The following is a 26,870-nucleotide window of genomic DNA, read 5'->3' as shown; positions in this document are numbered from 1 at the left end:
TGTATATGAACAGGATTTCAAACAGCCCGATGTCCATTTCAATTTTATTCGAAGCAATCAGGACCCGGTTTAAAAATAGCTATTGATCCTGCTTTTCACAGTATGTTTGAGCATGAGAGATGTATTCATTCGCTGTGTGACAAATAGGGTCACACATGCAGTAATAGCCATGTAAAGCTGCTTGACAGGTTTTCTGTGTGGATTTCAATTATAAATTGGTGAATAAAATAAATCGGGTCAGTTGCCGGAAAAAAAAACTACGTCACAGATCTTTGACTATAGCACATATCATTGACTGTTGATTGAAAACGTTTTGTGATTCTTCTTTTACTCTCACTGTTCACCATCACTAAAGTTTGATACAAGAGGTATTTTGTCATTTTTGCCACCAGGAACAAGCTAAATGTAGCAGTGAGTGCTAACTAATAAAAGCCTTTGTAATAGTATGTGGTGGCACATTGCCGCAATCTTATCAATGTTTCCGCTGGTATCATCTCCACATACAGGTTCAGGTCAAAGAATTAATAAAAAAAAATTAATCCAGACAACCAGCGCTTTGGCAACTTGACCCTTTATATGGTATAAGTCACATTTGCCTGTTTAGTGCAGTTTCGTTGTTGTTTAGTTTTTGAAGGACGCAATGGCAACAGGTGGACTGTCACTGGAAAATAACCAGCCTTTATATATTTATTAATTTATCCATATTATTATTAAGTTTTTGTTTACGTCTATGGACAGAGAGAAAACATGAGTAAGGGATGGAAGATAGAGCTCAGAGAGGAACAGGGGGGGAGGCGGCAAGGAGAGAAGGAGAGGAGAGCGCAGAGGAAAGACAGAAAGATGGGAAAACAATTGTGATGGGACCCGAGTGGCCTGATAAAACAAGATTCAAGCCGTACTTGCAACATACTACAAATGTTAAGTTTGCAAAATTTCTGTTCTATTAGCCATTAGCCAATAGATCAAAACTGAACTGTAATCTCTGGACCTAAATTCAAGGGGTAGGCTGCATCACTGTGTTACTGACTGGTCAAACAAAACTGGGGTAAACCATTCACTTGTGCATTAAGAGCATTAGTTATCAGTACCATGAGTGTTCAGAGGTAACAGAGTCTGGTTGACTTCCAAACTTGAAAAATCTGTTCAAACACAAGTCAAATGTATAACACAAACCACAACAGGTCGACTCTGTTGTTGTTGCCGTCTTCATTTTTGATTTTCTATTACCTGAATAATTGTCCAAATGTTCACAGCTGTTCGGACTGAATCAGTGTTGCACAAGGGGACTTGCAAGTAGTTCCAGCAATTAATGGACCAGAGTAGAAACAGTGGGAAACTGAAAGTCAATTTTGCATGATCCTGTTTGCTTTTCTACCTGGTTCTGAAGAACAGCGTCAGATCAGGAAAATACAACCAGTCCAATCAGAGAAAACCACAAAACAGTTTGAAGCACATTGATCCTGTTGTGCTTTGATGTGTTAGTTTGATGTAATAAATTAATAACAAGGAGGGTAAAAAACTGCACACTGTTTCCACATAGACAATCTACTGGCTGTATCAGGGTTATTTTTTTCTCCTGTAGAACAAAGTTTTGTTTATCTAGTTCATGCTCTTTGTTCTCTCCTCACTGCTCCCTCTCCCACCTTCATTTCCAAACTCTCGACCCTGCCTTTTCTCTTTTGTTCAATATCTCACTCTTTTTTTGAAACTATTCAAACGCCAAGAACATAACTTTGTTTCTGATGTTAATTAAGTACAAGAAATGTACACCTTTCATCCCAACATTTGTACTAGTGAGACCCATTACCTCCTTGTGTTATGAATGAAGCAGCTGCAGTGTCTGAGTCAGCAACATTGGGCCCAGCAGACTCCATCCCTACCTTAACTAATTTAAAGTCTCCTTCCTGAACAAGAAACTGTTGTGCAGCAGCTAAATATAGTTTCTGGTTTCTCTTGAGCAAATGAAAGTAAAGGTCCTGGGTTCCTTGGAAGGTTTTCGTACCCTGGGAAAGACTGTGGAGTGGAAACAGCTACTAAATCCCCCTGAAGGTTATATTGCCTCCTAGATTAGATCTGTATCCCTCATCCAGGGGAGAACAGCAGCAGAACTGAAAAAGACACGGCCTGCTGATCATGGAATGGTTTTCTTCTCTGCATGTTTGAGTCGGCGTGCCGTGATGTGAGTGGGTTTGTTTTTCAGTACCTTGACCCTGCTGACAGCCTCCTGCGCTTGCATCATGCGTATGTTCTTGGACGGGTTCCTCTCAGACAGCAGCTGAGTGGAGCCCAGGTAGTTAGCAGCAAAGATAATTCCATCAATCAGGTCTTCTGGCTCACACGGTCCTGGGACTAGGCCAGAGGCAGAGGAGATGGTGGTTAGCGATGGAGACAAGGGGGAAGAGAGAGAGTGTGGTGAGACTGAAAGGGTCGGCTGTGCGAAGGGGTGAGGAGTATTATTTATAATCACTCCAGTCGACGTGCAGTGTGGAGAAATAGAGCCAAACACTGTTTCTCTGGAGATGGAGAGATGATGATGACAGGCTGGGTTGGACTGAGCGACAAGATGGCCACAGGCTGTGAGCTAATGGAGGTGCAGAGCTGTGGGGAGGCCGGGCTGAGATTAATCTGCCTCTGTGATATGAAGATATGGACTCTCAGACGCCCACTCAGGGGGCAGACAGGCAACTCAGCCCCTCACACATTATTAGAGCCAGAATCCGCCCAGAGGCAGCGAGAGAAAGCTGGAAGAGTTGTATCAGGCCTGCGATGTGCCAGACTGAGGCCTGAGCAATACTTGGAATAGTTCCACTCAATTCTAATATTTAGATTGTATCGTCGAGCAGATATGAAGAGAGATGAACTTACCGTCGACAAAGCTGGGGAACGATGCAGCCTTCTTCGTTGGCTGAAAGACAGAAACAGGATATGACAGATGCGAGTAGGTTATCAGTGAATTAAACATGACCGTGGAAGTATATCAGTAAAATAAACTCAAACCCTTCTATACAAATGAAATGTCTGGCTGGCATGCCTGTCCATCACTTGTTTAACAGAAGTCACCCTGCTACTACAAAAATAGTTGTTTTCAGACATTGGATCTGGACTTTCTCCACAGTTTGCCTTTCACACATGATCAACACAGCAGGAGGCTCTCTGCTCTGACGTGTTCACAACAGCAAACTCTCAGTGGTGGTGCAGTAGGCAGTGGTAGGTTGTAATTCAAATGTATTCTTATGCGGATATCATGTGATATTGTTTACAACACAACAACACCTGTGTCGGCTCATATCACCACAAACTCTCTTGATATGTTCATCAGAGCTTTTACTTGTATAACCCCATTTTTCATCCTAATTTCTCCTTTAGTATTTTTCACTTTTGCATCTGTCGCGTGTTAAAAGCGTCATCAACCCTCCAGTTGGTCGCTGTGAATCCAGTGAGGGATCTCCTGCTGTGTTCTCACATCAGCTCCTCACGACTTTCTTTGGACTTTGGGCTAGGCGGAGAAAGTCAGCACAAACTCTGCAGGGTCCCACTCAAACATCCGCGTCCTCCAGAGAAACTGTGGAGGATCTCTGGAATTCTGTGTATGTCTGAAAGCAGCTTAACTGTGTTGTTTAAATGACCTTGTCTCTCCATCATTGGCATCAATGTCATTTCAGCAGCAGGTTTGATTTGATTCTACTTGACTTGCAGAGATGCAAATCATCCCACCCTCACCTGGTTTCAAAGATTGATGACGCAAAGGGTATTTAGAAAATTCAGTCACGTACAGTGCGGCCAGGAAACCGGCTAAACTCTTGATCCCTGTAGAGAAACTCCCTTTGGGGCTTCTGCTTAGAATAGGCATCATAAATATTCAGAGTTTTCTATTTTCTTCTGCAGTGTCCTGCCCTGAATTCACACAGCTACATGCATTCCCACCTCAGTACTTCTTATGCTGCAGGAGATGGGTACATGGGTTACATTTCTCAAGGGGACTGCAAAAGTGGGTGTGGACAGGGTGCAAATCATTATTCATCCACTTCAATAACACTGGGATAAACTGTGGAGGGTGGAGGATTTAAAGGAGGCTACAGAGGCCACAGAGCGAGCTGTGAATAGTGAAACCAAGGGATTCAAACACCGGATCTGTAGGATGCTGCTCGCTATACATTCACAAAGTTTACACCACCACAAGGACAAACTAGTGTGGGTGGAGCCTCTGCAGGAGACGGCCACCGCAGACAGCCCTGTGAAAAATGGCTCTCATAAAACCTAGCCCGACACGCTACTAAATTACCAGGACGTTATCACACCATAAGCAGAGGACATGAGCTGATGTTGTAATTACACAATTACGCAGACATTCACACACACATGTACACAAACAGGCTCGCACACATACACAAAGCCGCTGTCTCTCGCTAATGTGTAAAAACACAACAGATCTAAAGGATGATGAAGGATTCGCTGCAGACAGAATACACAACGACATCTTACCTCTGGTACATTGTTGTTCTCCAGGGGGACGTTGAGGTCGGAGCGCTGCTGCTTTCTGGGTTGCTCTGCACCATTGCTCACCTGGCGGGTCAACACACAAGAGCAGGTGTGAGTGGATTTAAAAAAAAACACAAAAAAGGCATGCTCAACATTTCCTTCGTGTTTCTGCAGCTTGTAGCTTGGTTGGAGGAAAGGTCAAGAGACTCACACTTGGATGGCTTTGAATGTTTGTATGCTCAGACTTGTAGGTGCCTCTGGGCATGAAAACCAATATCTGTCTGCTTAGGCTCTGAAGTGGAGAACCAAGGGGGTTATGTTTTCACCTCACGCCATTTTCCCAGGGGATAATTAATGGATCTTGATGGGAAAAAGATCTGGCACATTTAGGGAAGTGATATTTATATTGTGTGAAATTTGGTGCAGCTTGGTTGAATTTAAGGGGACTGTTGGGCCTTGGCAGAGGGATGTGCTCTACTGAGTGCCAGGCTAATTTATTTTAATGATGGACAAATGATCATTACTGCTTTTGTTTTCGAGCCAACTAATGGTTTGTATATATTTAGCGTTTCTCTAGTCTTGAAGTCCACTTAAAGCACTTTACAGTACAGTTTGCCATTCAACCCTTTTCTATCATATGTCAGCATACACACACACACTGTCGGTTCAGCTGTCAGGAGCAATTTGGGGTTCCATATCTTGCCCAAGGACACGTTGGCACACGGAACGTTGCCACAGTCACTCCTCATTGTTTTTCTGAAGTTCCTTGAAATCTCTCAACCCTCTTCATTTATAATATACAGCAGTATGGGTTCTCTTGAACGTGAAATATGAGCACATTATAAATTCAAACCTCAATGCACTGGCTACCTGTGGATTTCAGAATTGATTTGAAAGGCTTTGTGTTTTTGTTATGATGACGAGAATTGATTTGTATGTTCAAAAGCTGGTTGAGCCCATGTTTGTTATTTTACTGACAGTGCCAATGGCATACTGTGTGTTCCTCAAATCTGAGCAAATAACAGAATACAATTATTTATTTTCACTATATTTTGTTCACCTCAAAAAAGTTATTCAATTTTGGAAACGTGATCCAAGTCTTACACAAACATAATCTCAGCTTTCCTGTTTACTCTCCTGGTAAGAAATAATATAAATATGTCATATTTTCGTTCTGCTCCAGCTTGTGGGCGGACATTTCTCTTCCAGCCTTTGCAGATAAACTAAAGATGTTTAATGATTCCTGTGCAGAAAAGCTGAAGGAGGTTTGTTTACCCAGCGATAAAAGTAAAATTACTTTTTCACAGAATACACAGAAAGTCCTCATTAATTGTTTTTCGCCAGCATTAGTGGCAGATTGAATAGCTCTGACAAGCGGACCGATTGTAGGAAAAAGGGATGTTAATGTTTTCATTTTTACAGTGTAGCCTGTTCTTGCTACATTTTAATCATATATGATAACCTTGCTCCAAAAAAAAACATACAAAACAACCGACACACGTACAGGTGTAAAAACATCACCTCCTTGGTGGAGGTAAGAAACTAAAAATAATCCATTAGCAGCTAAAGCCTTCTTTTAAAGATAAGCTGTTGTCGGGCACATGGACACGTTTTGTCTTTCACTCGTCCTTCAGCCGGCTCTTTCTCTTGTCTCTTCTCTCATCATATATGTATTAATATGTACAGTATGTCCGTCATATAATCCCACAGAGGGAGGATTACATTTATTCCCCTGGATATCCATTCTGCCGTCCACAACTCCTCATTAACATCCTCCTGCCAGTGAAAACCTCCTCCTCCTGGCAGAGACAAAGTGAAATTCAGAGGAACACGCTGTGCTGCTGTGCATGTGGATATGAAATTAATTATGACAAACATGACATCAGCCGCCTCCTTAGTAAAAAGAAATCGAAACATACAGTCCCCATCAGTTTTCATTGTGTTTGTTGATGAATTGTGCAAACAACCATTAAAGATGAGATTTGTGTTTTCTGTTGTTCGATGGGATGGAATGCTAAATGCTCTACAAAACTATTGTCATATGCAGAATCCCTAGTGATCCGTGAAGCCTTTAACACGCCTTCATCTGTAATAACAAATGTTCAACATGTAGAACTTCACCATCAATCAGTCAGCACTGCATGTATTTGAACTCATTAACATAATAGATGCATGGGAGCATCACTGAAAAGAACTGGCAGCTTCAATCAACATGTGTGTTCACAACAGGACAAAGTTAATGGGACACTTGATAAATTATGTAACATATGCTACTCCTCTGGTTAGCATCTTCAGCTAAAGGTAACACTGAGGCCACTGAGTTCACTCGCTGAACACCGTGATAAAATTTGATGGATTCAAAATAGAATTACATATTTCCGATGGGCTTAACACTGACACACGGGTGCAGCACAGTTTAAAATGAGATTAAAATCCGGTGTTATACTTTACTTTGCCCAAATATGTCCCAACAACACACTGTGCACCTTGATGACTTGCCTCTGTTTTGTTACTCTAATCCTTTGGCTTCACGGTTTGCAGCAGAGCTGATTCTAAATTCATCGTTGTCCCAGTTCGTTTGAGGTTCAAGTTGAAGTGGTGCGGAGAGAACATTTCATTGATAGTGAAGGACAAAACCCGAGAATCATTTGAGTGAGACTGGGAATCGTCTGAATCTGCAGTGTTCTTTCTTTCAGTTTAATCTAGTTACACGGAGTGACCCAGTTCTGTGTTAGGAATGAGGCACACACAGCGGATGTACATGCACATGTGCACATTGGGGAGCAGGTGTGTATCACCAGGATGCCCACAGGAGACCATCACTGTTCTCCTTTTACCATCTGACTTTTAGAAGATGGGGGAGCTCAGCATGTGTTTGAGTCTATCGTGGTGTTTGTAGAGTGAGTGTGTGTGTGAGCGTTCGTGTACGTGTGTGTGTGCAAATACACTCAACACACTGCATTCATGCAGTGAGAGGGAGAGAGACGAGGAGCAGGACATCTCAAGGTAACCTGGGGGAGGGGTGAGGCTCCAGCTATTCTCTGGATGGTAATGGCGAGCACGTCACCTGTAACTCATCTCCAGCTCCTCACCACGAAGAACCTTTAAACATCCCCGGGGCTACAGAGCAGTAAAATAACCTGATTATACAGAACATGCTCTAAATGGGCTCTGACCAGATTAACCTTGTTGTGTTACTATTATGATGTCATGTTCATTACATCTTCCCTCTGTTCATCTCAGAGCCTTTGTTTCCACTTTACCTACAGAGGAAAATTGAGTCAGACGAGTAATGATAGTAAGGACAAATACATTTTTGAATGAGAATTAATGCAGTAACTTAAATGTAACCCTTTTTGAAGGTAATGGTGAACATTTTTCTTTGTTATTGTTTGAATTAACTGCATGAGCTACATAATGGGTATTCCTTTGTATATTTAGAAATTTCCAGTGTGTTAGTTTCTTAGTTGATGCAGATACATTAACACAGTTTTTATACCTAACAGGAGAGCAATGGAGTCCATGCACACCTTGGCTAATAAGCGTCTTCATATATATTTTTTTATGTTGTACTGTAGGTTTTATATTTTTTATGTTATGATGGTTATAAATAACAGCAGTTTCAGTGATCTCCCTTTTCATTACACTAGAAAAAACGTTGCAATCTACTAAAGCAATTTCATTTGCAAACTCTCTGGCAAACATCACCTCTCATCTCACACTGGATTGAAAATGTAAACATGATTACAAAGTTGTTTTCGGTTATGAACTAAACAATGCAATCCAACCATAGTAAGTACAGTGCAGCGGCTGTGGCTGAGGGGTAGAGAATCCTCAGTCTTCCCCATCTGCATGCCGATGTGTCCTTGGGCAAGATACTGAATCCCTAAATGGCCCCCCAAAGATGTATAATGCACTAATTGTAAGTCGCTTTGGATGAAAGCATTTGCCAAATGACGTGTAATGTAATGCATACCTTCACCCAACACTCCCCTTATGAAACCGTGTTTAAATTAACTTAGTCCCGATTTTTTAATCTACTCTTCACTGCACACACTCGTAAATATCAGTCCCCAAAACATGCCAGAAGAATCATGAATCATTGTTTGAGAAATCAGCCAAAATGTTGAAAAGCCCCATCTCTCAATGTTAAAGAAAGTGAACAAAATGTATTCTGGATCTGCCCCCTGATCAAGATCTGAACAGAAACGTGATGAGTTCTTCCCTGACAGATACTGCATCTCATCTTAAGTTTTGTTGTAATCTGTGCTGTTGTTTTGCTAACTGCTTGATAACAAATCGTGGTGCTGCTGCCCTTATGTGATCTCAGATGCTTGTATGAAGATTAAAGCAACTATAATTGTATTTAAGTGAATGTGGACATTGTAAAATATCATCCATGTTTCACACACAGCTCACCTGCTCCTGAGCCCATCTCTGTCTGTCTTCAGGGGACCGTGGATGCGCCTTGATCGGCCTCTGGAGGTCAGGGTTGTTGTGGTGCATGGAGGGGAGATTCAGAGACTTGGGCCTGCTGTCGTGCCGGTGGTGAGCAGGTGGGTAGGGGGCCGGGTCAGGCTTGGCGAGAGAGTAGTCACTCGGCGCGGGGTCCTGCAGCAGCTCCTCTGGGCTTTGGTCGGTACCGCTGCTTAGACTTCCCATGCTCATACTCATCTTGATCTCAGCGACAATTTGGTCAATGTCCTCCTCTGCCTCCTCGCCCGTCTCCCGCTCTACCACCACCACTTTACGACCACGGTACGGAGAGACTCGCACTGAGTTCCCATTGTCCTCGGGGGCATAGTAGTCTCCGGTGTAGGCCCGTCCGTGTCTCTCCTCCTCGTCACCTTCCTCATCTTCCTCCTCATTAGGGAAGTACTCCTCGCTCTCTGCCTCCTCCTCCTCACCTTGGTTGTGCAGGGGGTCTTGCAGGGAGGGTTTGTGGTGGTGATGGTCCAGGATGGGTTCCGGCCTTCCGTTGTAGATCTGCTCATCCGGGTCTTGCTCCACCACTTCGCAGCGAACCTTCCCCTCTTCCTCAACCCACTCCTCCACCCTGTGCCTGTCTCGCCCAGCCCACTGCTCCTGCCTGACCTCGCCCTCCCCTCTCCACTCCTCCCTTGCATTTTCATCACCCTCTCTCCACTCTTCCCTAGCCTCCTCCTCCTCTTCTTGTCTCCACTCTTCCCTAGCCTCCTCCTCCTCTTCTTGTCTCCACTCTTCCCTAGCCTCCTCCTCCTCCTCTTCTTTCCACTCTTCCCTAACCTCTTCCTCCTCCTCTCTCCACTCTTCCCTCACTGTTCCCTCTGCCTCCTCATCTTCCACCCATTCTTCCTCTCTTACCTCTACCCCTCCCTCACCCTCTCCCTCCGCAGCCGAACCTTCCACAGCCTCCTGGCATTCGTCTGTGTGGGGTTCAATGGGCTGCGTGGTGCTGGCGCCGTCCCCCTGGCTGTGGCTCTCGCTTTGGTTGCAGTCACCCTGGTTGCTACAGTCCATCACACCCTCCAGGTAGCTGTCGTCCTCTGGGCAGTAGCGAATGTAGTAAGTCACACCCTCGTCTTCCTCTGCCAGTCCTGGAGTGTTTATGGTCACAAACAGACATGTTTCTTACTATCTCTGGGTCATCTCTGAATCATATTTGATTCTCCATTAATCTCAAACCACTTACTAACACTGGGAAGCATGGTTTTAAAGTTTGAAAACCATGCCTCATTAAAGACATGAAAGAAAGTGTATACGAAACATAGAAAAGCTCTTTTTGTTTTCCCAACATACTTATTGGGAGGCTTAATCGGAATCTAAATAATTAGTAGAATTGATGATGCAAAATAATAACTAGGAAAGATTTGTGCAATGCTTACAATAATGAAGCTGGTTGACGTCACACTCACCGTCATCATAGTCCTCCTCGTCATCTGAGGTGTTGTTGATATAGTCAGAGCTGGAGTCGTCATCCAGGCTGTCAGCTCCACCGTGGACGTCTGCCGGGTGATGGTCGTCTTTTTCATGTTCCTGCTCATGTTCTGGCGTAGAGTGTGTCACTGGCAGCGGATCCTCCCGTTCTGCGTCTGCTTGGGGGCTGTACCGCTTCACCTCCACCTCTGTGTCCACATTCACATCCACATTCACATTCACCTCCACCTCTGTGTCCACAGCCACATCCACCTCCACATCTGTGTCCACAGCCACATCCACCTCCACCTCTGAATGAATGCGACCCACGTCTTGAGTCTCGGCAGAGGAATAGTGTGCCTTGAAGGAGCGGGGGAGAGGTTTCGGATCACGCCGCACTTTGGGGTAGCGGACTGGGCGTTGTCGAGGGGGGAGGGGTTTCAGGTCACATGGCTCTGTAGGACGAGGGGCAGGACAGGACACAGGACCCGGAGCAGCCATACCGCTTCCTCCAATCGTCCCAGGCCTCTTCCTGTGAGCCATGATTGGCGCCTTACAGGCCATGCATTTTTATTGGTTTGATCCTGAGAAAGAGAAGGAGACAGGGGGGCACAGCTTTAGAGCAACATCAAATACAACTGTTAATCCACCCATGTAAACGCATTCAGAAGAGGCAGTGAAATAGAAGTGAGTAAAAAAAGGGCTAAAGCCAGAGAGCGTTCACGCTTTTAGGGGGAAAAGTACAACAGTGTGTTTCAACAGGAAAGTGATACCACCCCTCATCAAAATGGCAAATTCTGCATAAAGAAGATGTCCTTTATAGAACACAGAGTACATCCTTAAAAACACATTTACATTCTGCAAACCACTGCAACAAATTTTTGATTCTTAATGAACCAAGCTATTCCTGTAACTGAGCATGACAGGCTCTGGTTCACTTTATCCACAGTCAGAGAAATTCTCCTGTACCAACTTAGCACAACTTTGGCACAACGGTGTGCTGATATATTGCACCGGGATTAACATTTGAACGATGCACACAAAGAGAAGAGTCTTTCTAAGCATGCAAGCTTCACATAAACCTAAAGGGACACTGCAACCCAAAATAATCAATAGTTAAATCAAGGTCATCTTCACATGTGCACTGATACCAATGGGTTTGCAAATGATCAGCTCCATCAAGACTATTATTGATTCTCCAGTAGCTTGGCTAGTGAGAATGGTCACCATGGGAGACAATGATGGCCTCTCCAGTACGAGAGCGAGTTAAATAGGTGAGAAGACAGAAAACGTGTCTGTGGTTAGTGCAAAGACGAATGTATCTGATGAAATAAGTGAGTGAGGACATAAGTCGCTACATCTTCAGCTCTGAAATGTCATGACTAAATAGTTAAAAATGAAGGCCGGTCTTTTCCAGGACTTTTATGTTTAATAACAACTGTCTCTTAATAGTTGAGGGACAGCAGTCTTCTTATGGGGCGTAGATATACGATGTCTATATAAAGTAGTAGCTTCCTCTGAAGGCAGTCATTGGTTAAATTCAACATGGTTTCGGAATATTCACACACCAAAAAATCCATGTGAACCCAACATCTCAAGAAGGAATAAAAAAAGGCAGCAGGTAGCCAGGTTGGTGGCGTCATCACTTGTAAACGTAGTAGTAGCTTTTAATATGAGTCATTGCAAACAAGTATTAAACTTACTTTCCCCCATACAAAAATGAAAAAAACATGAAAAATTATACCAACAAGAGCACATTTCTCTTTGTATTGTAAGTTCAGAGGTTGTTTACTGTATATTACTTTCTGCTAGGTGTGCCCTTGGTGCCCAGTCATCCATTTTGTCCCTGTCCCAGCTCTGTTGTGCCACCTAGTTGCCATGAACAACTGTCCTCAGAGGGATCCTGTTGCTGCTTTCCCCCATTTTACTTCCCCATAATTAGATTTTCCATCACCAGTGATTACACTGCTTAATTAGCTCTGCACAACCTAGTACCGCACACATGCACACACGCACACACGCATACACTAACACACACAGACATACTCACCAACAAACATACACACACACAAACACACACACACACACACACACACACACACACACACACACACACACACACACACACACACACACACACACACACACACACACACACACACACACACACACACACACACACACACACACACACACACACACACACAGTAGCCAAGTCAGAGCACCAGTAGATGCACTGAGACAATAATTTAATTATAAACACTAATAAAAACACAGAGACACATGGGCACCTATGATCAATGCACCGGACAAAATATAGAAAAAGACACATCAGGACTGTCTGTCTTACCTCAGGTCCTGAGCTGGGATGTAGGATACAAAAGCACTGGGATCCACTGTAACAACGGCCCTACCTCCCTCCCCGTCATTGCTCCTCCCTTCCCCCACCAGCTGCTACCCAGCATGTGCTCCCTGACTCCACCCTCCTCCTTCCTCCAAATCATATTCCAGCATCCTCCTGCAGAGACCAAGCCCTGCCTCGTCCAATTCCCCCCCGAGCTGATGGTAAGGATGGGTAACTATGGGTAACCGCATCCCCTGGGAACTGATACCCTTTGACCCCCCCTTTGTTGGCTTCCATACATTCACAAGGCCATGTCTAGCCAGACAACAGGTGGCTCCAGTCATCTGAAGACAGCGGCTGCCGATGTTGAACTGTCAGAGAGTGAAGTAAGTGAGGGAAACTTTCCCTAGCAGAATCTGTTATATCTCCTTCTGCAGCACATTTCTCTGTATTTTCAGCTCAGTACGAGTGTTTTCTACTCGTCTTCGACAGGCAAAGCACCAGGGTGACACCAATTTGATCTGAGAGTTATTACAGTGACACTGAAACTTTTTGGTTTTGTCCACCTCTGCATTGGAATTTGCAGAGGTGGATAAAATGATGGCATTTAAACCCTCCAGCTCTGTTTACCTTTCCTCTCCTGCCCACTTTCTTCTTCCCTCTTCCTTCTTGGGTGTTGTTGTCCACATTTGGTCTGTTTGTGTCTGTGTGTGGTTTCCTCACCAGAGGCCAGTACTACAAAGAGAATTCAACATACCCTGATCTTAACCTAATTAGGCCAAGCGGTCACATGAAGCTGGTTATCCACTTGGTAAGACAACACAGGTTTGCCTCAGTAAGATCTGAGCTCCTGCACATGAATGGGGGGGTGTTTACGGCATGTGACCAATCGACGAGATGGACAAGTTTGATTGGCTGCGGAGCCGCATTTTTCCCATAAGAGGAGCAAACTGTTGTATCAGAGAGTACAAGGAGAACAAAAACATTATCCAGACTAAAAGAAGCACAGTTACAGCAGCTAGCTGCAGGAAGAACAGCTGGTAAAAAGTCTCTGATTGTGTGAATGTGTAAGGTACCCAGCCCCCTGGTGACATTAGGAAAAAAATTAAGTAAGTGGCCACGAAATAATAACGAATGGGAAAGATATGAATCGGTTCTTTACTAACATGGCCTGTCGAACTGTAGTGAAGAAGCATCTTGGATGAGAGATGAAAATGTTTTACCCAATCACATGATGTAGCCTCTATAATGAGCTTTAGTTTGACACACACTGTCTGCACTGACTCTGGGGACACTCTGTGGTGGCATTGTTTGCAATTACTAATCAATAAAAACACATGGACCTGTTCGAACGTGACTGTGCACATTTGGTATTTTGGTGAGAGGATGCACCTGGAAACAGGGAGAGATTGAGATGTACTGGACGTGTTAACCAGCCAGACATCGTTTGGTATTTCTCTCAACCTTCCTTTTAATGAGAATGTGCACGGCGCAGTGTCATTTTGGTGAAGACTGACTCAGCGAGTCTCAAAGACAGAACAATCATTATTTCTTTGCTCAATGTGATCCTCTAAGAATGGTGCTGACAAGTTGATGACAAGTCATTGATTGGTCAGTGAGTGGAGATTTTATGGGTTTATCTCTCATCTCCAACTTAACCTGTTAAATTTAACCTGGTTACCCTGGTGATTTACCCAGATGTAAGGTAAACAAGCTTCGTAGGACCGGAAACCCTGAACTAAAGCTATAGTTACCCAGATAACCGCAAATCCAGCCACCAGGGCCCTGGTTCCCCTTGTATCTCTTAGATTGGAAGCCTGCCTGCCTGACTAACTGTTTACATTCTTAGTCTTGTTACAAATGTTCTATTTAACATTTCAAAACACCTTGTGTCTCTGCTTTCTGGTGTCTGCACTTTGAGTCCAGCCTTTTTCTGAAACCTAACACAAAATCAGACGGTATTCTCTCCTACAGCATGCTCCTCCAAGATCTCTAATTGCACTTGGCCGCAGATGGTATTTTAAAAGACTGTGTCTGAGTGAGTCTCCCCCAGGCAGGTTGTTTCTCTCCCTACTGCTTAATGTACAGAGATACGCTCCAGGCTCATACGAACCTGAATAGAAATGGGGAGGCTAAAGAAAATGAGTGGCACAAAAAGAAATCAGAATCCAGCCGGACCAATCACTGTGTACCTCTTTCTATGTGCGCACACACACACACACACACACACACACACACACACACACACACACACACACACACACACACACACACACACACACACACACACACACACACACACACACACACACACACACACACACACACACACACACACACACACACACACACACAATATCTTTCTCCTGCACAATGCACGGAAATGTTGGAACTGATTCAGGCCATTACCTTCATCACTAAGAAAGGCTTCTCTCTCACACAAACACACACAGAGGCAGTACTAACAGCAGCACACCAACCGGTCTGCAGTATCTAAATTGTTTTAAGCTATAGCTGGGGACCACTTGTGCAGGTCTGTCGTCTCATGTATTCAGTGTGTGTGTGTGTGTGTGTGTGTGTGTGTGTGTGTTTGTGTCTGTGTGTGTTAAAGAACGGCTAAGGAGAGTGAAGGCAAGACGAGTCCAGAAACAGCAGATGGTTCGGTCAGAGTACTGGTCTTGGGAATACTAATGTTTCTGTGGAAGGTAGAGGAGGAGTGACGACAGCATGAAAGAACCGTGAAGAAAGAGGATCATCGGTCATACTCCTCTAACATAGTGGTTCTGCTTCAGTCTTCTTTACATGCAGTGAGACAGAAATGAGTGTCGCCATTGATTCCTTTGGCACAAGAACAAATAAATCCTATAAGGGTGTCAAAATCACTGAGGTCACCAACACTCCGATACGTGGAGGAGGGAAACAATGACATAGCAATGACCTATGACATATCTGATTTTTAATTAATTCAAATGATTCATCAAATTAATTTTTGTACTCATTTTTTTGACACCTTTGCTTGAGGCTCAGCTGTTTGCAATGAGGAGCGTCCATATGAGAGCTCTGTGGAGTAACAGTGTGAAGAGTGGGAGTGGAGTCAGAGGCTCACTGGAAAGGTTAAACATCGTGTTCTCTCTTGTTCCAGTTCATTTCAATGATGATACATCCTGTAGGCAAGAAGGCAGCTGCAGTCGCCACACTGTTAACTGCAGCGTTAAGTGGACCACTGGCTTTTCATTGTTACTGACCCGAGAGTGTCTCCCTCCATTTGGATCTATTTTCAGATTTGTTTCACCTGCAGTTGATTCTTCTGATGGTTCTACATTAATGAGAAATTCAAAGGATTCTGTCTGAATCACGGCTTGTGTTCCAGCCATGTCCATCCCATGTCGTCTCTTTCATTCCTTCTACTATGAAACGGAGACTTTCTTCTTTTATAATTGCCTTTTTAATACTTTTCCTAAAGTCGAGCCAGGTCATGGAGGGAGTTTGACATACAGTGCCTCATATATTTAAAATACAACTGCAGTCTACATAGTCCGAGGATAATGATAAAATAATAAATAAAAGTCAAAAAGATGAGACCGATCTGCTAAAGTTAAAAGCAGACAAACAGGGATGGAATATGGAGAGATCACTGTGAGAGAACGTGAGAATGAAGAGAAATAATCATTTCTACTTCATGTCTTTAGAAAATGAAGAACTGACTACCTGCTGCTACTGAGGAAATTGCTGTTTCATTTGAGGTGTGCTCTCACTCCCTCTCTCCCTATTTCTCTCTCTATAATTACAGTATATCTATTCCATATACTTCTGTTCTTCAGGGATGGACAAGGATGGAATGGAGAGTAATCACATCTAAACTCAGTTAGACCGCCCTCTTAGAACAAATTCAGATTCTCTAGGGTTGATATTATATACAGTATTGGGTTATAGGGTTATGGTCTAAGGCCTTGTCCACACTAGGCAGATATTTTTGAACCACTTGGTCTTAAAAAAAATTTCGTCCACATGACCTTAGCTGTACAAAATATCTCAGATCAGATGGAAACACAAAAAGTGGGCAGCAATAAAGTCTATGATTTGATTCAGCAAATACCAGAACATTGTGAGCATCGTTGTTGTTTGGTTTCTTGGAATCGCTCACAACACAAAGCAACAGCGGGCATTTGTGTAGTGAGCTTTCAAGTCATTGTTTCCCAAACGTCTTATTTTATATGTCCACGTTTACCCCAATAACCCCATCTGCCTCTATTACATGGCTCATTATGCTATAAATTCAGTTTTGTTTTATTTGTTGTGGGTAGTAGAAGGGGGCACTGTGTCAGCCAGAGTGTGGAAAATGTAAATGCAGGCATTAACTGTTTTGGTCAAGCTCTGCTGTATATATAACTGGGAAAGAAGAAATCCTTGGTCACTAATAACAACCCAGCCATCCTGTGTCCTGAGGTGGCTGCCACATTTCCTGATGTACCATACTAGTATTCTATTTTTCAGAGAACTGACAGAAAGGAACTGAGAGGCATATCCAAGCATGATAAGGAAAAAAGCAATTTCTGAGACATTGAGCATGTCTAAAAAATTCCATGATCCATGAAGTAATCGCTAGTTCACTCGCTCCTGTAAAGATTACATCTGTATAACTAATTAAACTACCCTCACCACGCTTCCACGCCATTAAACATACAGCGTATTGATAAATTGTGTAATAACCTGACCCATGCCGAGTTTATGTGGCTGGTAAATAAAAGAATAAAAGCCCCATCAGAGAGAGACCGAGCGAGAAAATGAGTTTCCTCTCAGCTGTCTCATTGAGATGCAGCGTTTGTTCTCACCACAGCCTCCCACTCGCTCCAGGACGACAACAAGGGTGCGACGCTGGAGACAGGAAGAGAGGCAGAGCAGGGACATGGTGAATTGCACGAGTGGCACAGGACCACAGAACGCTCCCCCCGCCATTCCTCCTGCCAGTGTCCATCTCGCCACTTCAAGCACAGCGCCACGGACACACCCTCCTCCTTCACCCTTGACTGTAACCATGGCAACCCTTTGTTTCCCAGCGCAGTCTCCCAGGGGAGGAACGTCTCAGCCAATCATCAAATCACCCCCAGTACAAAGCAAACGCACGCACGCTCGCACACATTATCTATTTATCTAGCCGTTTTGGAAACATAAGAAACAGCATCACTTTGGGTGTAAAGAGTAAATTTGCTCCTGCACAACAAATGAAGGCAGAATGGATCCAGCAGACGGACATTTTCTTCAATCCTTTGCTCAGAGCTTTACAAACACAAGCAACATACGAGCCTCCACACAGATTCACTGTGGTGTAAAACAGGATCCAAGACAAAGCTAAAGGGGAGACCTTCCCCAGATGGATAAAACACTCATTAAGGAAGAAATCAAAGAAATGTTTACTTTTGTATTCCTGCAAAAGTATTGACGTTCATGACAGCTGTACTCAGCTGTGTTTACTGCTAATTAGCAAATGTTGACATGCTAACACACCAGACCCAGATGGTGAACACGCTACCCGCTTCTCGTCATCGGATAAACCTCTGCACATTTGCATTAGGGTTACGAGCATGTTTGCATGTTTAACTTAGCATTTAGCTCAGAACAATGTTGTGTCTCTGTAAAGCCCGACAGCGCTGCTAGCATTGGCTTCAGACTCATACGACTCCCTAATGTCTATTTTGTTGTTGGTTCAGAGCACAGTATTTTACAAACGGTTGATTTACCATGTAGCCCTAAAAGAAGAGAAGTTTAATTTACACATACTTTAAAAATTCTACCTTTATTACACATTTGGCCGGAAAGTTGTATTGAACTGGTTATCGCATTGATCATTGTGATGAGGAATAAGTAAGAAGATACTTAGAAGGGCAATATGACAAGTCAATTCTTCTTGAAGGCCCCCTGGTGGCTGGCTGCAGGATAGGTCATAAACCCTGGCTCTTCAACGTTAGCAAATGGGACATGGACCAATTTATAAGCCAAAGTACACGTACAAATACATTTATTCTAAAAGATGGTTTCGTTCAAATTGAGAATTACAATTTTTAAAGTGTTCAAAGTGTCAGGTATTGAAAAACATTGAGGTGAATCAGTGCAACCACTGTAAAAAAGTTAATCTGGAGCCCTGATATCAGCTGAATAAAGGGCAGCAGGACTGTTAAGTTTGCCTTTTTAAAGCATGCTGCATGTGACCACTAGATAAAAAGAAAAGGAGAAAAGATCAACCAGGTTAACTCACGGTGCCAACACATTTCAGTTTGTGGGCTGTGAGCCTGCCAAGGTGGTCCAAGGGGTTAGGTTGGGCTACATTTGAAGAGGCAACATGAAACACTCTGTAAAGTTTACCTGGCGAAAAGCCCAGCGTGCAGAGAGCTAAACACAGCTAAATGTCCCCAGAGGGAGACCCATACTGGGACGATTTCATAGGCTTTAATTGAGGCAGACTACTGGGCTTGGTTACTGATGAGAATGAGTGAGACAGATAAAAAAACATTGCGTTTTTAGAATCTGTAAAAACCTTGAACTTGAGGTAAAACGGTATAAGCGGCTTAGATGTCACACTAACACCCGTTCATTGTTTGCACTGCTCCCAAAACATCAACATATGAGCAGCAGCAGGAAAGAAAATGTTTTGGGATTCAACAACAAATCCTCTCACACAGCTCTGGCTTAACCAGACTAGAGAGTGACAACACAATCAATAGATATTAATCCAATAGTCAAATAAAAAGGGGAGATAATACAGATTATGGAGATGGTGCTGATTAAAAGCCATATGGTGTGTCAATGTGTGTGTCAATGACCAGATACTTGGGGATGATGGTTCAGGTAAGTCTCCAGGAAATGAATACTAGTTTATAGATACTTGTTGATGACCTTTCTAACATGGTGATGACCTTTCTGATGCATAAACACAAATATTTCAGGACAAAGAGGTGACATTCACGTAGAAGATGAAGATGAATATGTTAATTTGGAAAGACCACCTCATTTGGGACCTGCTGGTGATAAGGGCCCATGCCAGTGTTCCTGAAAATCTCCAGATCCATTTTTTTTTCATGTCTGAGAAACAGCTTATGTAACAGAGCGATGGCAGCACGTACCATATCATCGAATCCAGTCAGTGGTGACCCTCAGAACCAATTAGACCAACCATAAGACTCATATAACACCCCAGAGCAGACTTTATACTACTGTCATGATTTTGGCACATCTGCAACACATCCAGGCTTATGTCTTGAGCATTAATAGGATTTTGTGGCCATTAGTTCCACTGAGTAAAACCACACAAATAAATGTCACCATATGACCAGTAGTAATTTCACGTTGTATGGACCCTGACAACCAGCCAGCCTCTAACCCATACTGCTGCATTCTTCCTGAACTGTCAATTACAGTGAGGCGAGATGAAGGTGAGAAACTGCTCCCTCGCCGACACAAAGCTCCACCTGATCCCTCAGTCAGACGTCTTTCACAGTCCTTTTGAACGACCCCTGACTGGAAACGGTCTCTCTCTCTCCTTTGGCCTCTAATCCTGGTTCTTTGTCAACGTTTAATCAACAGCGGTTATTTCTCAGCAGCCTTCACTCTCTTAACCTCTGTCTGATCCTTTATGCCAGAACAACGGCATGCGGCTAAAAAGAAATGCTGAGCCGAGTGACTTCTTGTTAAGGTGATATTGGATGATCGACAGTCTCCCTCATAATTGTATTTAGTTTGGACAATGCACCGCCGTGGTCACTCCATTCTCCAGTAGTTCGCTCAGATATCAGTTCTCCTCCTGCAATGCTGTCTCCCACGCCCACAGATTTCAGAGAAAAATGCTAATAATATTCATTGAATGTGGTGACGGTCGTTGTAACCAGTGATGGCGCGAAAACAGAGGGAGCAATATCGGGGGCCAGGAAATATCCCCTTATCTTGTTGAGAGACAGACGGGCTGTGTGGTAACGGCTGGGCCCACTAATGCAGTTTGGTGGCAGGCACATGAAACAACTTCTGGGTTCGATCAATCACCCGGCCCCTCAGGGAACAGAGGAGGGAAATATTCATCAGCGTTCGCACAAGTGCACAAACACACGCACACAAACAAACACACACACACCGTATTGCACATTCCATCAGCTCGAGCCGGTCTTTTTCCTCATCTATACATATTTGTTTAGGCTATACGTGCATATGCGAATTAAATGCCTTGAAAACAACAGAACAAAGTGTTGACTGTAGTTAACTGTGGATTGAAAACAATGCATGACGCTCCCATGTGTCTTCTGCTTTTCATCGTCTTTTCCTTCGCGGTGTTGATGTGATTTGCTCGTCCAACCAGCACACATCTGCTCCTCCTGAAACGGAGCGTGAGAGCAAGCATGCTGCAACGCTTTTGTGCGACTTTTTGTTTGGTCCCAGTATCACCGCTGGCCAGCTGACAGACTGAGGATTAATCCCACAGACAGCGGTTGCTCGGCCACACAGAGGAGCAGCACCGCTCCTGACAGGAACAAAAGACAGACCGACACAAAGACGCTCGTTTTTTTGATAATCGGTGCGCTCCCATGTAGCGCTGGCATTTCGCTTATCTGTGTGTGTGTGTGCATGTGTGTACTTGCGTCTCGGATCTGTACGACAGTGAGTGCGAGCTGACACATTGGCTTTAGCTTGTTGCACCTGACTGCCTGAGTGTGGCGTGGGCATGTGTGTGTGTCCTAAGTGTGGAAATTGTCACATCAATCCTCCTGAAGCAGTGGCAGGATCAGGAGAAGGGTGTCACACCTCCCAGCATCCTTTATGCTTTACTGACCCCAAGGGAAACACACAGAGTCGGGATGGAAGATTGAAATCTGCCGACCCTCTGAAGCACACACACACACAGGTTTGCACAGCTATCCATATAAGGACTTTGCATTGACTGCTATTCACCGGTTACAGCCAAACCAAAACCTTATCCCTAACCATAATAAACATGAGCAATTCTTGCCTTACCCAAACCTAACAACTATTCACAATTTGAAACTATAACATTTATTCCTTTGTGTTGCATAATCTACAAAGGTTAATTTTTTAGTGAATTTTACTTTTGAGAGAGACAGAAAAGCCTGTGAGTCTCTTCATATCAACTATAAAGCCATGCTAATGACGTTGGGGAATCTTTTCAGATGCGGAAGGTTGGAGAAAACAAGGAGACAGAAATCATGGCAGAAAGTGCAGTTTGACAGAAGAGGCAGGCCCCGCTATGTAATAATGTATGATTCAAAGCTATTTTAAGATTGGGGATTTGTTAAACCTAGATTTCATTGGGGAAATCTTACTAACATCGCTCGGTGGAAACCGTACGAAACAAGAACACAGTTGGAGCCTCTGTTTAGTAATGAGGCTGGCTTCGAATCAGGGTCATATCAAGACAAGGTGGGAGCACATTAATCTGTTCACATATGGCCTCACCACAACACTGGTTGTGCCCTGGTGGGCGTAAAAAAAAAAAAATAAATAAAAACATATGCTGGATTACAGACGTGATCACAGCTGTCTCTACGTAAATCTGTTTCCTTTTCTTTCTCGTTTCAAATCCCCAATGAGTCAAGAGAAAATGACTTGGGTAATATATTAAGATCAAATAGCTGTTAAGGAGACTAATGATCTTGTGTCATTTTATGATTAAAAACAAGACTCCCTTATATCCCTTGAGAAGACAAAGTCACAAAACGTTCACTTAGAATCTTTTGTAGATTTAGGGAGAATACGAGTTAAACTCGGTTGAAACCAAAAAAAAGGAACAAAGAAAAGAATAGACCCAAAATACAAGGTTCTGATGAGGCTATTTTATCGTCGTTGACTGGGAGACTGACTGTGGGCAACTGATGAGACCTGATAACATTAACTCTTGGGTTAGAACACAGACTCTAAATAAAAGATGGATGACGCGTGTCCACTTCTTCCCACTATCGAAAAATAAGGCAAAATATCCAAATAAAAAATGGTGCCTTCTTGCACATTTGGAGCCAGCACAGTAGCAATCTGGGGATGGGGCTGATAAACTCAACCGAAAAATCTTCAGTCTCAACTTAATCATAACGTTTCACCCTGTTTTTATAGCATTAAAGTAACGTATTAAAACCCAAACTTCCGGGATAAATGACGACTACATGTAAAAAACATAAATGTTATGATCTAAAATGACGGAACACCTCTTTGAGAAAAATGTATTTGAAGTGCACTATCAAAAACACTTTGACGTCTTTGTACCATGCAACTGCCTTAAGATGAATGTGTGCCTACCTGTAATTAGCCATAGAGCAGGCTCATGTGACATGCAAAATTCATTCAAACTTAAAAAGTTAAAAACTCACAATCATCATATACAGTTTATGGACTACAACTAGTCAACATTTTCTCAATTAGCTGATTACAGTAATAGTTAAGTGAACCAAATGTCAGAGAATAGTGAGATGAGTTCAAGGTGACATCTTTAAATGTCTTTCATTTTATGTTCACGTTTTGAGAAAACAAGCTGCGGATCCTCTCAAACGAGAAGCTGGAGCCGATGATTGTTTGGCATTTTGAGAAGCTGCAGCATCGTGCCAGGAAATAAAAAGGAGACTATACCGAACTGTTCTGTGTGTGCAAATGAATGTCCAGCTGTGTCACAGACTTAAAAGAAGCCAAATCATACATTTAACTGAAGTCACTGAACTACAGTAGTAACTCTATCCATAAAACTGTATTTATGGCTTTAACATTATAAAGAAACTAGCAAATCAGGAAAATGCATAAACCAGTGGCGGTGGAGTATAAAATTATAGACATACAAAGTAGAAATGCAAACTACACAGATTACAGAGACACACATCATAAAAAACACACCATAAATCTGGGCACTGCAGATGTCAGACTTCACACAGCAAGACATTATTTGCCAGCAGATTTTTTGATGGCTGTCACAATGAGACGTTAATGCTTTCATGCTCTCAAGTTTATGAAATGGATGAGACGACAAATGCAGCAACGGTTCATGACTAATTAAACTAAGTGCAGAAAAGAATTATTGACATAATTCGATGAGCTTTGCATCTGCCACTGCCCAGATTGCCTTCACTTAAATGGCAGAGAACCGAAGAGAGAGCAGCACAACCATTACATGTTTTCAGAGGATTTTCTCAAAAGGAAACCATCTGGAGCCTTTTTGTAAATCCAGAGTTATGTTCCATCAGTACGTTCTAATTGCCCATTGAGTGAACTGCCGTGCTTTTATTTATTCCATGGAAGGTCAGTTCGGAGGAGAAATAAATCAATGCCAAAGATGGCAGCTTGTAGATACATTGCCTCAGTCATTTCATTGTGGTGTGCTGATTACTAATTTCACTGTCCCTGGGGACGGAGCCAGGGATCATAAGAGACAGCAAGGACAGAGGAGGCTCGGACAGTGCTCGGCCGCGCAGGCTGGACAAACAGAGCTAACGGCTGCGCTGATCCCATGGCCACAGAAATCGGGATTATTGCAGCTCTCATTTGAATCCCCTTACATCACATCACTCTGTATCTGGTCTTTTTGCCTGGCTGTAAAACTGCACTGCGGACCTTTCCCCTATCTAGTTGCTACTTAAGTATCGTGGGTCAGTGCAGTTACCATGTGGATCATAATGCAGTCCTTCAGCAGGATGTTCACTTGTTGAGGCTTCAATCAGCATGTTGATAAAAAAACAGTGTCCCTCTTCAGTCTTCCCTATTTGACCCTAAGCCCTGAACTTTTTCTTATCTCAACTCAAAAGAGTCTTGAAGGAAAGAACAAGATAAAATTTAGGAAAAATGCACAATATTTATCAGTTATATCTTTAGCTAACAACCAGAAATTACTAAGGGGTAATGCAGAAAATCTAATTAATGGTAAATTCAAATGATGCTGTTTGTGAGGATACTTTTGTCTCATAAAATCAGGGAAAATGCATTGTTTACAGAGCGGTTGGTTTCATGAGCTTTTAGATATCCCACAGAAAACGTTGGTATGGTGCTGCATGGCGGTAGAGGAACACTAAGCAGGACTACCAGCTGAGCAGGGTGATGTCAGATTGCCTTGATGGAAACTATAAAATTTTAATTGCTTTTGTTCATAGCATTCTCAGGACCTCAAACATTTATGGCAACCTCCCACATTTTGTGCCTGTGGATTGGCATGCTATGATGCATGTACACAAACAATAAAACTGGATGTATACACTAAATACTGACCGACTGATATATTTGTTTAAATATTCATGGTGAGAAAAATGCAGAGGATTCCTCGCACAGTTAACAGCGACTCTCATGATGCATGTGACTAACTTCCCAGCAGGGTATCAACCTCCCCAGTGACTCTGGGTACACAGTTACTGCACACACTGTGGCTTTAGATGATTCATAACAAGTTCGGGGACCACCAGATTCTTTGTCCGTCCTTCCCTCTGCAAAGTATTTAATCGGAATAAGTGAAGCAGAGCAGCTGGCACAGTGAGCACACATCGCTGCACTGACACAAATTCAAAAGGCAGTTCTCCCCAAAACTAGTCTTGGGCTAAGTTCCCTGTATGAATTTATAACAACCATGACTTTCCCTGAAACACTATCAGTGACATGCAGATGGATGGGGACCTATTTTGAGGCTGATTAAGGACCCACTCAAGTGTGAGTGTGTTTGTGTGTGTGAGGCTCATGACAATAATCTGGTTCTGGAGTCAGAACTCCTTCAGACCCACAGTCTGAAACTCAGAACAAACAGCCCCGCCCTGTATCTCTTTAATCCCTCCACAGGGGATGACGTCAAAGTCGAAAGAAAACAGAGAATATACAGACAAAGGGAAATGGATGGAAGAAGTAGGTCAGTTATGGGTGATATTGAAATGGATAGAACCTTCGTGATGAGTGTCAGTTAGGGGAGGCACCTCACGATTCGATTCCGATTCAGAGGGCTATGATTTCATCAAGGACATTTTTATCAACACATGATTTAATATCTTGATCACTGTGTGAGAGATGCGCAAATGAACTAGCCCCACAATTTGTGCTTTAAAAAAGTATATTAGACCGTTACTGTTACTGAAATTTACAAAAGGAGGTTTTCAATTCAAAATCGGATTACAACAGTCAGTCTTTAACTGTGGTCAGTGCTCTCCACATTGAATTGACATCCATTCGGTTTAGACCTGTGTGCTGCATCTTCAGCCTTCATCCGGGCGGTCCCGCCTGGCAGCATCGAGATGCACTACTCCGCTGAACAACAAGAGGTTCTGCTCCTCCGCTCTTTTTCTAATTAATCACACTTAGAGCTGATCTTTATGTAAACCTGCTGAATTAATATTTGTGTTCCTGGATAAACAGGGCGTCGCTTGTTCTGCAACAGTGAAGTAAAATGAAACTCTGCGTTGTGTGATAATCTGCGGGAACAACTTCCCTCTTGTCTGCAGCCTGTGTTTCAGTGTGTGTGTGTGCGTGTGTCTGCCCTTCTCTGTCACTCACAAAAACTGAAAACCACATGCATTTAGTTATTAATCGATGGTGTTGGATCATAAATCCGGATAATTCCGGTCACTTTAACCCTGATGCCCTGCACGTCTTCTGTTTGTGTAGCAGATGAACTACATGCGCACGATGAGCATATATATGTTTAAAAATGCTGCCTCATAAACTCTAAAGTGAATCAAACAAATTAAAAAATAAAAGTCAGTACTGTTCAGGTCCTAATAACTTAGTGTCTGTGATTATTGTTAAGGTGTAAAGTGAGTGCAGGTCAGTGGAGGGAGGACACTCAGACCAGAGACAGGGTAAAAGATGAACAGACCTTTAATGTGTGTCTGTCCTGATCCAGAAGCAGCTGTGGTTATAATTTTGCAGCCGTGGAAAAGATGAATTGATAATTGATTATTTCCAAAAGCCGATTAATTTCCCCACCTCTCGTGTCAGCATGATACAGTCACTGTTATTTTCTCTCGCTCTAGGAGGATGACGCTGTACCAGGGTGGATGAATATTCTAGATGAAGTTTAATAAATGATGAGCAGAGGCAGCGTTGAGAAGCTCAAAACACGGTGCTCAACTGTTTCTGCATGCGGTACCTCCGCTCCTCTGCAATATGTCTTCACCCAAGTTCTCCCATGATGCTCTGCCTCCTCTAT

The 26,870-nt window shown here is 43.2% G+C and overlaps 1 protein-coding gene across 1 annotated transcript in view; it reads right to left on the bottom strand.

Annotated features, from left to right (window-relative positions):
• Window positions 1-26,870, bottom strand: part of apba2b (amyloid beta (A4) precursor protein-binding, family A, member 2b) — a 57,019-nt gene that overhangs the window by 16,604 nt on the left and 13,545 nt on the right. Inside the window, exons 3-7 of the mRNA XM_053425996.1 lie at window positions 10,374-10,958; window positions 8,899-10,055; window positions 4,483-4,563; window positions 2,866-2,905; window positions 2,204-2,349 (exon numbers count right to left, since the gene is read on the bottom strand). Of these exons, the coding sequence (XP_053281971.1) occupies window positions 2,204-2,349; window positions 2,866-2,905; window positions 4,483-4,563; window positions 8,899-10,055; window positions 10,374-10,938 (1,989 nt within the window). The 5' untranslated portion in view covers window positions 10,939-10,958. The remainder of the gene's footprint in view (window positions 1-2,203; window positions 2,350-2,865; window positions 2,906-4,482; window positions 4,564-8,898; window positions 10,056-10,373; window positions 10,959-26,870) is intronic.

Source organism: Pleuronectes platessa, chromosome 1 (assembly GCF_947347685.1).
Source record: "Pleuronectes platessa chromosome 1, fPlePla1.1, whole genome shotgun sequence".
NCBI lineage: Eukaryota > Metazoa > Chordata > Actinopteri > Pleuronectiformes > Pleuronectidae > Pleuronectes > Pleuronectes platessa.
The sequence above is the reverse complement of the archived record's forward strand: the minus strand, read 5'-3'. Positions and strand labels throughout refer to the sequence as shown.